Below are 13,553 nucleotides of genomic sequence, written 5' to 3' on the forward strand. Positions count from 1 at the left end.
TCACAACTCTCTCAGAGGTGAAAGTTCAACGGGCGGGGGAGGAGGCGTGTCTCTTTCTTCCAACGTTATAGGGGTCAAGGATACTTGACCCTCTGTGGAGGGTCTAGAGGAAACCCCTGTGTTTTTCTCGGTAGCCACATTAGTTGTTGGCGATGATGTCTCGTCGGGTTTACTGTTTTTCGTTCGGCCCATTGCGGCCTTTCGCAGGGTATTCAGGGCTCCAACAAGATCGGCCAGGTTTGCTTTGGATTTGGATTTAGGATTAGCTTCTCCTTCTTTGTTCGTGGGAATAACAGACGCCAAACTGGAAACAAAAACAAATAAATTCATGACAAATAGTTCATAATATGAAAAAAGAAATGATAAAAATAAACAAAAGTACACACACAGACACAAAACACACACATCCAACAACAATACAACAACAAAACAACACCCTAAACTGACCTGAAGATTATGGTTAAAACATGACACATTGAGCTCATTCATGGGAATGTGTTTTCGGACCTTGGTAACTTGTGGAAATGACAGACATTGCATATTGTGAAATTTCCACCTTTGTTCCTTTTAAGAGGCCAAGGGATGGCTAGTCTCAATTGTAGTTGAAGTTACAAATGTTGTACACTACATGAACACGTACATTAATCTGAGATAAAAAAAATCTATAATATCGTTATGGTTTGATTTCTTTATCTATACGTACCCATGATTGTCCTCGCTGAGATTTAAAAAAAAAAGACCACACGAGATTATGTTATTGAATACAAGAATGTTTGTCTCACGACAATGGCCTATCCTTTTAGCCCATAAAAACGGTTCTATTGCAATTCTTGACTAATACGGTACCAATTCATGACTAATACGTCACCAGCTCATGACTAATATACGTCACCAGCTCATGACTAAAACGCTACCAGTTCATGACTAAAACGTCACCAGTTCCTGACTAATACGTTAACAGTTCATGACTAATACGTCCCGAGTTCATGATTAATGCGTCCCCAGTTCATGACTAATACGTCACCAGTTCATGACTAATGCGTTACCAGTTCATGACTGATACGTCAGCAGTTAATGAATAATACGTCCCAAGTTCATGACTAAAATACGTCGCCAATTCATCACAAATAAGTCACCAATTCATGACTAATACGTGAAAAATTCATGACTAATACGTCACCAGTTTATGACTAATATGTTACCAATTCATGACTAATGCCTCAAAATTTCCTTCCATTTTAATTTTCGTGGTTTTCACTTGAGACAACTTTCACCTGAGACAACAGTCTCCGTTTTCAAAAATCTAGTTATAAATAACCGCTAGATGATTCCACAAAGCTAGTGAAATTTGAAAATTCGTCTGAGCACTTAGTGTTTGAACGTTGATGTTAACATTTTGAACATGTAACAAGTGTTTTGTTCTGAAAAATATCTCGCTACTTGGAAATTTCTGAGTAAATTTTGAGCATCGTAAGTAGGTATCCAATTCTGACATAATCACATTTTTCTATCAGGCTGCTCGATTTATCATTTATATGTTTGCCGATCGAGTCTTACCCGGCTTCTGGAGGTGCTGGGAGCGGCTTGTCGAATCCTTCTTTACCCGTAAGCCAATACGTTTTGTGCATTCCTTTGCCCTACAATAAATACAACGAGATGTTACCAGTACAAACATCAACAGCAACATTTCAGAAGACAAAAATGTACCGCACTCCAGACGCTTTATTTAACAGTGCCAAAAAATTTGTCTTATGTTCAAAAGTGTTTTTTTTTTGTTAATTATGAATTAGTGTAGAGGTAAAGTACGTGGCCTTTTGTCTGTTCATGTGTTTTTATGCATGAATTAAGATGGCTTTATAACTTAATCTGATGGACTACAAACAATTTCAAGCATACACTGCACAGAAACCAAGGTCCAATAAAAATTGATTTACTTATTTCCTCGACTGAGGATTAGCGCCATACTAAAGAAGTCTTCAGTTATACGATGGCGGTCAGTTTTATGGGTAGAAAAAAGCGGAGTGCCCGCAGAAAACCACCGATCATTGGCAAGTTACTTGGGAACTGTCCCATCTATGACAGAATCAAATAAATCATCAAACAACTTAGGAACGGTTCTTCGAAACGGTTTTTGAACATTGTCTGAAAGACTACAGAATGTATCTACACTCAAAATTTTATCAAAATGTAGCAATATATGAGGAGAGACGGACAAACTAAAACACCCAAAACCCATACTTACCTTACTGCTCATATTTACCCCGGTGCAGTATGCCTCACCCCCCCCCCCCCACACACACACACACACAAAAAACCCCAAAACAAAACCGGGTGTGAAGACACCATTTTATTGCTTGCCTGGTTTGTACAACGTGCAGCTTTTAGGAACCACTTAAATTTCACTGTTAACATGCCTCATGTTTACTCTTATGCGCCAAATTGTGTATCGACAACTTAACCCCACCTAACATAACAACCAGATACATGTATCACCATGGGATTTATCAATACTTCTTTATGACAGTCCATGAGGTGAAAAGATTAGAAATAATATCTCACCTTAAGTTCCACTTCTCCGCGATATTCTGTCTTATAGCCTTTCAGTTCATCAAGTTTATCTTTGGTGGTTTGACTAATGTGGACCCGAAATGCTTAAAAACGTAAAACAAGACAAAACATAATAGGAGTGCAAGAGTATATATTGTCTGATGTGGTACTCATTAAAGACAGAAGATTAACTCGTGTTAGTTATTCAACTAGAATTGCCTCTGTTGATTCATTAAGTCGGGGGAAATTAAGTTTACTCCTGAAAATGTTTTTAGTAAATAAATCCTCACTTGTTTTATGGACACTAAAAGAGAATAAAGAAAGTAATCTTGGCCAACATGAGGGACATTGATTTATTCCCCGATCAAGTAGCCGATAAGAGACTATTATTTCAGATATCCGCATTTTGACCAGTTGCTAAGACGTTATTAGCACAAAGTTAAAGTCTTCGTCCTGTTTTTTTCAGTGGCATGTCCTGATGATAGTTTTAACATAAATGTATTAAATAAAGGCGGCTATGTCACACAGCGGTTTCGAACTTAGGCTAAAATTGCAACCCGAATTTAATAAACACGTATTTAGTCACTCGGATATACGATACATAGAAATATATATCATTTCGATACAATGTTGGCCTCTGATTCCTTGTTGTAGTAATGCAATTCTAGTCAAATTTCAGCATCCGGCTTCAAATTTTTTTATATTGGAGAGGACTTGAGGCCAAACTGGCTTTGTAAATGCAACTCCAGATGTTATGTTTTGGCTCCAGAGCATATTTGATTGTTGGACTCAAGACGCTTTAAAGGGGAAGAAAACTTAAAAACATACCCTATGGGCTGAAAAGAGCACATTTTTTTTCTGTCTGGTGCATTTCGGAGGTTTCCGATAGCAATTCTCCCCCTAACACAGAAGACTTCAGTAATAGCTCTTAGGCAAAATGAAGTCGCCCACAGTGGATTTTGGCGCTGACTTTATTTATGATTTATCATCTTGAGGTACATATTAGAATTTTTATGGCACACACCTACTCTTTTCAATGGTATTTGTTTGTAGTTTAAGTTTTCTTCTCATTTAACTTTTTAACTTCGCGATCAGGAATAATGGTAAAGGAAGCCACAGCCATTCGCCATTCGTCCTTCGAAACACACATGAGTGAAATGAAAGAAAGCTAGAGCTGATGTCACCACCATCGCCCCGCCCCCTCCTCCCCAATAAAAACCGCAGGGATACTTTCATAGGACGAGCAGCGTGAATGCCGGCAATATCTAAGTTTGCGTTCATATTAATATCCACTAAGTTTTTTTTCTGCCGTTTCCCCTTGGAATTATAGCTGAGGCCATGTAAAGTTTCACAGATCACAAAGGCTTAAACAAAATAAAAAGTGTACGTTTTCATTTTCAAAAGTCACAAACATTTGCATGATATGGACGAAATTTGCCGGGAACATATGTAACCTCTAAGGGTTACAATGACCTATGATATAGGGAGAGGTGGTTCGGTTTACAATCACCACCCCCACTCCCATCCCAAGAACCATGTGCAGGGCATGTACCGCGCTGTACGCTCGCCTTACATCACTGCCACCAATAGCAATTAAAGTCAAGGTCAAGCCCAGAAGTGATGTCAGAAAAACACAAGAACTCTGCCTCAACCTTTGTTTTTATTAATACGTCAAACGCATGAATTCTGTTTATCTAATGTATACCTATGCACAACCTGATTCTAACGGACATCGGATATGATTCTGTGCTACAATACTCATAATAAGTCCGCGTGTGAACAACGTTCGACACACTGGCTTCGAAGGTCAAGCTTGTCTGGTGGTGGCAGTGATGTAAATCGAGCGCAGAGAGAGATGCAAACTCTGTAAAGGGTATGGAAGGGAGGACAAAGTAGTCTGTGATGCAGGTCTTACCCCCTCCTGTAGACTCCATCCTGGATGCCGTGTTGACTGTGTCCCCAAACAGACAATACCGGGGCATGGTCAACCCCACTACACCAGCCACACATGGACCTGTGGATTTGTAAACAGCAGTAACTTAAACAAAATTGGTTAGCGAACAGATACAGTATTGTATCTCTTCTACTGACTAGATGATGGAGGGAGAGTTATGGAGACGCGAGGCCAAAATCCAGAACAAAGCAACGTGGCGGATCTCATGTGGAGAGGTGAATATTAAAATGCCTGAAACTAGCTGGTGAGGCAAGTAGATGGGGAGGCAATTAGCTGGTGAGGCAAGTAGATGGGGAGGCAATTAGCTGGTGAGGCAACACAGAGCTGAGGTGACACAATGGAAATTTGAGGTTTACATAATACAATGTTTGGAAAGAAAAACCACATCATCAGAACGTTTTTTAGTTTATACGCATCGCGTATATTATTTGTAACAAGGTGGCATCTACAAAAGTATTGTCCCTTTCATTGATTTTCATGTATAATTCACATTACGAATTCGTGGCATGGCCAAGATCAGAAGCTATTTCGGGCTGCTTCCTACTCGCGTCAAGGCTTTTCTGAATCCATCTGTGATTCAGATGGATCTACTAAAATTTTCATTGCACGGATCAAAAATAAATTGTAAATCAAAAAGCTTTGTTCAATCGATGCTTAGGCCGGATATTACAGTACTTAAATCGGCTTAACTTTCCACCCACCACTATGAAGTCCAATGCGCAGGCGCAATGGCACTTCCGGCATGTGACGTATGACGAAGGTTCCGCATTGGCTGAGAAGATCGAGTGCCATGGTTCCCACTTCACCCGCGTGCCGATTTCCGTTTCGAGTGGGAAGTCCGCTAACTACCATGTAGGCGTCTCCTATCGTCTCTACCTGATAAACAGATGGTGAAAGAGGGTCGTGATAAAGAAACAGGTGAAATGCAGTAGACCTAATAATTTAATTTAATTCTTTATTTATTTAACGAGGATTTCTCACAGCCTAATGGCTACTACGGAGATCTCCTCAAAGCATCAATTAACAGCATAATAGCTAAAGAAGTGCATACATTTAAATATGAGAATACATATTTCAGATATAAGTTGAAATAAATTAATTATTATTTACAATGTTAACGTCGTTATTACCATTACCATGGTCATAAAAACTTTCTGTATCATTGATAAATTTATGCACATATTGAAAAACAAGTTTATTATCTTCGTAATTTAAATCTTTAGAGCCAAACAAAAGTATATTACATATATATCGTGAACATTGAGGAATAAAAACAGAATAATTTACACCGGGTAATGTCAGAGTATGTAGCATGTGGTTCCTACAACCATTAAAGGAAACGACAACAAGTAATATAACCTTAGTTATTTTCGAAGAGGCGGATGGACACGGATCTAAACGGCTACGTCTACTTTTCACAGAGGCTTGCTTTGTCCATAAATCAAGTATACGATGGAATTTTAACAAGGCCATGAAATGCGCCACATTACTCTAACCGGAAACATGATGTCGCGTCTTCTGTACTCTCCGCACATATTGCTAAAAGGCAGGACTCGCGTGACTTGAAGGATATGAAAAGGAACTTTAAAGCAAACATTTTAGTTTGAAGAGAAATAAAGAAAGTTATGCCAAATAATTTAAAAAAAAGCAAAATTCATATCTCTTAATTACCCCTCTGCTTTCTTCTGTGGCACACTTTACCGATTCTTTTAATATAAGTCTCTGCGTGGGCGTGTGTAAGGGAAGTAGATGCTGTAGGCCGGCTTCATTCTTGATTCTTTTATGTGCCAGTTTTACTATGTATATATTATACAGCGAAGTAAATGTATTACGATTTTAAATGAAAAAAAAAAGTGACTTGTGCAACGAAAATACATAAAGATACCCTGATATAAGCTGGCATCAGTATAGCTCAAAGACTTGTTCTGTGCCATGTAAATGATGCATAATGTATATAAAGAAACTGGGAATTAGTCCCGTTTACATAAATTTGGGGATTAGACTTTGTAATACGTTGTTCCTTTCCGTCTTTGCGATGATGTGTTGCGCCGTGTTGTTGTCTAACTGGTGGCGTAAAGCCTGCGCATTGGAATAAAACATGATCAACTAAGATTGGAAATTGGCGATTACGTAACCGTGATTATTATTCAAGGTGGATTACCTTATGCGACTTATCTGACCAGACAACAACAATAAAATCATTTTGAAAATTACAGTCGTGATATAAACGCTTATTGAATAACATTTCCCACGCAATGGTGATTCGGGTACAAGCCAGACTAGCCCTTGCTCTCCTGTGATACACGAGTACACGTGAGCAGTTTACCATTTCCCACGCAATGGTGATTCGGGTACAAGCCAGACTGTCCCTTGCTCTCTTGTGATACACGAGTACACGTGAGCAGTTTACCATTTCCCACGCAATGGTGATTCGGATAAAAGCCATGCTGGCCGTTGCTCTCCTGTAATACACGAGTACACGTGAGCGGTTTACCATTTCCCACGCAATGGTGATTCGGGTAAAAGCCAGACTGGCCCTTGCTCTCCTGTGATACACGAGTACATGTGAGCAGTTTGCCATTTCCCACACAATGATGATTCGGGTACAAGCCAGACTGGCCCTTGCTCTCCTGTGATACACGAGTACACGTGAGCAGTTTACCATTTCCCACGCAATGGTGATTCGGGTAAAAGTCAGACTGGCCGTTGCTCACCTGTGATACACGAGTACACGTGAACAGTTTACCATTTCCCACTCAATGGTGATTCGGATAAAAGCCAGACTGGCCCTTGCTCTCTTGTGATACACGAGTACACGTGAGCGGTTTACCATTTCCCACACAATGGAGCAAGGGCCAGTCTGGCTTGTACCCGAATCACCATTGTGTGGGAAATGGTAAACTGCTCACGGGTACTCGTGTATCACAAGAGAGCAAGGGCCAGTCTGGCTTGTACCAGAATCATCATTGTGTTGGAAATGGAGAGCAAGGGCCAGTGTGGCTTGTACCCGAAACACCATTGTGTGGGAAATGGTAAACTGCTCACGTGTACTCGTGTATCACAAGAAAATATTGCAGTTTACCATTTCCCACACAATGGTGATTCGGGTACAAGCCAGACTGGCCCTTGCTCTCATGTGATACACGAGTACACGTGAGCAGTTTGCCATTTCCCACGCAATGGTGATTCGGATAAAAGCCAGACTGGCCCTTGCTCTCTTGTAATACACGAGTACTCGTGAGCAGTTTTGCCACATATCCTCGTCACAGATAAAGGCAGGAATGGAAAATTTATTGTCATCTACCATCACAATGATAACTGACATTTGATTTTATTGCTGCAATATTTTCTGAATACAGTATGTCCGTTAGCATTATGGTAAGAGAGTCGAAACAAATCAATAAAATCCCTTGGTGAAAAACACTGTATCACTTCACATGTTCTTTCTGTATATTTATGTTGTGGACAGTTTTTGTGTCATCGACCATCACATTTAAAACTGACATTTTATGGCTTCAATAGTTCACCGATTTCAGTATGTCCTTTAATATTCAGGAGAGCCAGACAAAACAAATCAATAAAATCCCTTGGCGAAAAACATCGTTCCACTTCAACTGCACTTGGACAAAATCCTGGAATGACTTTAGTTTGTTGTCATTGAAAATTGACATTCGACTTTATGGCTTTAACATTTTACTTAATTCAGTTGCTCCTTAGCATTATGGCGAGCAAGACAAAACAAATCGATAAAATTCCTTGGTGAAAATCATTGTACCACTTCAGACTTCAAAATTCCCTCTTGTGTTACATAAACCCACCTTGTAAACGTCGTACATGTCAATTGTGGCGTCAAACATAGTGTAGAGGTCATTCAGAAGGTCTACCACCTGCAGCGGGGTGCTCATGGCGGAGATCGTGGTGAAACCTACAATATCGCTGAAGTAGATAGTCACTTCCGAAAACGTCTCTGCCTCTACTTGTCTGCCAACCTTCAGGCTCTCGGCAACGGTTCTGGGGATAAAGACAGACGAGACGTATGGAGACGTTTAAATCGGCAATCATACACCAGCCGTGAGCCAAAATGAACGTTCGGGTCATTTATGGCAAGACTTATTTCCAAAACATACGGTCATTTGTATACCAGCAGTGAAGCAAGCTGGATGTTTCATTTCAATAATCACACAAAAAAATTTACAAAAAAAAAAACGCTTCAAAGGACCGAAGAACTAGAAAAGTATATAAGGTAAGAAATTGGGACGGATTCCTGCAGGGAGAAGCGATCAACACTTTACAGTGATGATGGAAAGAGGCAAGGAATGTCTGGGCAAGGAATTAAATCAACATCCAAATGGTGTACCATGCTAGCTTATAAGATACCATTAATCAAAATATGTAAGTCATTTGCGCTTTGATTGGAACTGTTTACATGCCCGACGAGGTGGCCAAAAATTCCAGACGGTGGATATACCTCCGACTTTTAATAAAATCCCGTTTGTTCTGGATGCGTCAAGCACTACATGTAATATTGCAATATTCATTTCACCATGGATATATACATGGCTTACATGAGATTTAAACCCTGAACCATGAGTAAGTCAAGATGTACATTATATGATTGGACAAGTTACATTATATAACACGTATCACATTATATCACGTGAATCACATTATATAACATGTGTCAGATTATATAACTTACGCCGGTAACATTCTAAAGAGTAACTGATCCGTTTTCTTCTTCTCTTCCTCCAGCTGGGTTGTCCTGTTATGTACTATCTCCTCAAGGTCACTCGAGTATTTCTCCAACATCTTAAACATTGTGTCCACGATGTTCATTTTTCTGTAAGATAACAGGGGACGGTTCATAATTCAAACACTAGATTGATAGGACGGCCCACTCCCAACTGAAGTAAGCCGTAACAGAGGAATAACTGCATACGATCTTTACTTGTTTCTTTTTTTTGACAATAATACGATATTTAACGTCATACAACAGAATGTTTCACTTTTACGATTGCGGGCAGTTTCATAGGTAGAGAAGTGTCAAGTTAACGGTGATCTTTCCCAGGTTTGACGAACAGATGTGCAGAAAATGTCCTGTTCTACAATAGCAATGAACCCACGACCCATGTGTCGTTGCATCTGATGTATTCCAGGGATTGAAACTCAACCTTCTTCACCACTCGGCCACTGTACACATCTAACTATATGGACAGCATACGTGACAAAATTTGTTTTTGGCATTTATTTTCCAAATGGCAATCAGAGAAGCTATTGGGACATACGATAATCTAGGCGGAGTTTTGCGTCGGCTTATTGTAATTAATTCAATACATAATGGTATTAGTTTATTTTATTTATTTGATTGGTGTTTTACGCTGTACTCAAGAATATTTCACTTATACGACGGCGGCCAGCATTATAATGGGAGGAAACCGAGCAGAGCCTGGTGGAAACCTACGACCATCCGCAGGTTGCTGAGATACCTTCCCACGCATAATGGTATTAGGTACGGGTATACAAACACAGGTCGTACAGATAAGTATTACAGCATAAAAACTCAGCCTTAAGTCAGTTCGTTCTTTTTGGTCTCTTTAACAAGTTTTAATCCTTTAATTCTTTAAAATCCAGTGTACGCCCTATAGACTATATTAAAAATGGAACTGTTATCGTGCGCGACATTATCCACTGCATTTGTATACGTGTGCCTTCCTTCTTTTGCAACAATCAGTTTTTGGTTGTTTTTATAGCCTGCCGTAAAATATTTATTCCGACATTTTTTCACCTGTTTTAATGCTGTTTTGATGGTTTAGAATATCCCGCTGTTGTATATGTAACACAGCTCGTAAGAGATGACCGCATTAAGCGCTGTGTTTTAGATAAATCGGTACGAAGACAATTAGAACTTCGCTGAAAAACAAATATTTAGTTCAATCAGGCAGCTTCAACATCTGACTTTATTAAGTGACTGTTCCACAAAACATATACCCAATCAATTTTTCTCCTTATGAATATGCGCTTTTCATTGGTTGAATACCGACAGCCATGTTAAATAATCCGTTTTAAATAAATCGTTATGACGGCAATTAGCTCTCAACTAAATCAATACAAATATTTACTTTAAACCTTCGGCTGTTCAACTCAAACATTTGGCGGTATAAATTGAGTACTGCAGGAAAAATTCTTTAACAAAACAGCCAACAACCTTTGTGTAGAAATCTAACGATTTCATCTGTCGACATGAAAATGCTTTCAACAAGTGTGGTTGTAATGGTCACATACAAATGTGATCTTTCATAATTCCAACAGTCACGGGGTTTGTTTGTGTATTTATTTCTTTGATTGGTATTTTACTATTTCACTTATACGACGGAGGTCGGCATTATGGCGGAAACAAACCTTACGCAGGTTGCTGGCAGCTTGAGCCTTCCAACGTGGTGAGAGGCTCCTGTGTTATTGTCCTGCACTACCATTTTAACCGCTAGGTCACGGGCTTTGGTTTTGATGGAAACCGTTGACGCTTCAAATCACGACGGAAGACGGCCGTGAGTCGTGTGGCTTACACACTTAACCTTCGGCACTTGGGCCACAGAAATGGGTTCAACACCGTCCTCTGGTAGATTTGCTTTTTAAGGTTACCCTGCTTAGTTTGCAATACTAGGTCAACAGCGGGGTAGTTTTACATGGTTCACTAAACACCATGCACTTACCGTTCACCACTATGACACGTATTACACGTGGGAAAGTTCACCAGTACCTTTCCAAAGGTTGATGGTTTACTCCGAGTATTTCGGTCCCCTTAACCCATAACATACTGGTTATAATGCGCCGTGTATGAGAACAGTTTATGAGTATGATTTTAAAAATAATAAAAACAAATACAAACTTCAAATACAAACTTCAAATACAAACTTTAAATAGCTGGATAAGCAGATGAGGGAAATTCTTGGCGAAAAATATGAAAGAGGTTATGATGTGTTTAGGGGACAGGGACACTTTCACAAAACTTCGTACATCAATTTTGTCGTACAAAACTGTTATCGTTAATGATGTTGTTTTATTACATAGCGACATAAACAGATGTGAGATTAGAGGAATGCTAGGAACAACTGAGTTAGGAAAAGCTTGAATGAAGTATCACCCGACATCTAGGGAGCAGGGCGAAAAGCGGCACTACATCAGATATGCCTTATTGCTACAATACAGTACCCTCCAACTTATAATGTCACTTAAAGAGAAATGTTGTCCTCTTAGCCAGCTTGCTGGCGAAAGTATCAACCAAGGAGCCTTACCAATAAAGAAATCGAGTATTTAATGATTCAAGCCCTCTCAGCCACTTTCCCCCGTTACATGTTGTAAACAGCTGGTAGATATATTCCTCTCCTGGTATGTATGAACCAACTTAGCACACCAACAGAGCCATCAACCATTTCATTACTCTACCCTGAGTACTTACTTGCCGTGGTTGAATGCCTTAAACTGCTGGTAGATATGTTCAACGTCTGGCCTCATGTCGGGCATCTCCGCCCAGCACTGCTTCATCAGTTGTATGTACTGTGGCGGGGCCGCTTGCTGAGATACCGACGGCCGGATCAGAGGTGGGGGCTTTCGGACCTTCTGGATTATCTCTAAGAGGGAAGGGAAAAAAGTTGGCTTTATTTTGAAAAGCAAAAGGAGGTGGAATGTTGATGACGGTGTTTGAATCAAAGTGGGAGATACAATGGGGATTGAGAAACACTAACAGACAGAGAGAAAACCGCAAGGAATTGGGGGACACTTCTGGGAAGTATTCTTACGGCGATAATCCCCCAGTCACAGGTATTACTGCGCAAACAATCTCAACCGAGCCTTAAATTCGCAACTGAAGTCAGATATATATAGTGGCATATTGTAGTGAATCAGAACGCTGTTAACCAGCGGATGGTTGTGGGATTTACCCCCGGGGCTCTGCACGATTTCCTCCCACAGTAGTGCCCGCCGCCGTGGTATAAGTGAAAATATTCTTGAGTACGGCGTAAAACACCATAAATAAATAAATAAAGCAGAGCGTTGTTAAGTGAAAACTGCTGAGAACACATACTGTTTATAGAAGTGAAGCCGACAGTTGGATGTTATAAGCGGCAGTGAGCAGATACCTATTTTCATAAGTGAGAAAGGAAGAAGAAGACCGAGCGATACAGACACGTTGAACACTAACCTTCATGTGAGAGTCCCGTGGTACTGTAAGGACTGCTCCGTAAGATTACCTCCTGCATAATTATGGCAAAACTGAATACGTCGCCTTTCTCGTTACCCCTTTGTATAAGAACGGGGTCTCTTAGTAAATCCGGGGAAGTCCATAACAAATCTGAAAACGGCAGAAACAAACTATTATTGTTGTTGTTGGTGTTTGAGTATTGCGTTATTATACCCTGTTAAAACCACTTGAGTAATCTTTCTGACTGGTCATTTGATATTCTGGGCTTCCTTAACACTTAATCGGAAAACTGGTCCCATAAATAAGCTAAGGGGTGAATAAAGGGTGATATAAAACAGTAATTACTGAATCAATTGAAAAGTAATGAAGGACAGAACTTTCTGACTCACTGATTAAACAAATGAATCATTTACTTATTTAATACCTAACAGTGTTCAACACAGTTTTTGTGAGAAAACTATAAATGGGAACGAATCTTAAACGGGAGGAAACCTTACCTGGGATGAAACCATAATAGAGAGGGAACTATTGATGGGACAAAGGCCTAAATGTGTCAATTACTGCATTGTGACAGGTTCTTCATATCAAGATGTTGTTTGTTGTTTTCAAATATTCAAAACACACGAGATTTTTTTCTCTTAATCCATCAATGAATCAGTTTTACAAGCCGCATAGGAGCTACAACTGACCTCTGGCCTCAAGGTCCCTGCTTAGCTTGCACGTGGCGAGTATTCCCTGCATGCCGTAGTCTGTTATCTTGAGCACCCACCGACTGTCAATGACGCAGTTCCTGGACTTCAAGAACCCGTGGTGTTTTAAATGGCCGCCATGTATATAACGCAGGCCCTGTGGGAC

General features: G+C 40.0%; 1 protein-coding gene across 1 annotated transcript in view; it reads right to left on the reverse strand.

Moving 5' to 3' along the window:
• The window catches only part of LOC135479878 (retinal guanylyl cyclase 2-like), a 51,506-nt gene continuing 37,953 nt past the window's right edge, over nucleotides 1–13,553 (reverse strand). The window contains exons 7-17 of the mRNA XM_064759784.1: nucleotides 13,388–13,544; nucleotides 12,699–12,848; nucleotides 11,958–12,129; nucleotides 9,201–9,341; nucleotides 8,320–8,512; nucleotides 5,203–5,377; nucleotides 4,463–4,561; nucleotides 2,560–2,651; nucleotides 1,558–1,637; nucleotides 704–718; nucleotides 1–304 (exon numbers count right to left, since the gene is read on the reverse strand). Of these exons, the coding sequence (XP_064615854.1) occupies nucleotides 1–304; nucleotides 704–718; nucleotides 1,558–1,637; nucleotides 2,560–2,651; nucleotides 4,463–4,561; nucleotides 5,203–5,377; nucleotides 8,320–8,512; nucleotides 9,201–9,341; nucleotides 11,958–12,129; nucleotides 12,699–12,848; nucleotides 13,388–13,544 (1,578 nt within the window). The remainder of the gene's footprint in view (nucleotides 305–703; nucleotides 719–1,557; nucleotides 1,638–2,559; nucleotides 2,652–4,462; nucleotides 4,562–5,202; nucleotides 5,378–8,319; nucleotides 8,513–9,200; nucleotides 9,342–11,957; nucleotides 12,130–12,698; nucleotides 12,849–13,387; nucleotides 13,545–13,553) is intronic.

The sequence above is a fragment of the Liolophura sinensis genome, chromosome 12 (genome assembly GCF_032854445.1).
Source record: "Liolophura sinensis isolate JHLJ2023 chromosome 12, CUHK_Ljap_v2, whole genome shotgun sequence".
In the NCBI taxonomy this organism is placed as follows: Eukaryota; Metazoa; Mollusca; class Polyplacophora; order Chitonida; family Chitonidae; genus Liolophura; species Liolophura sinensis.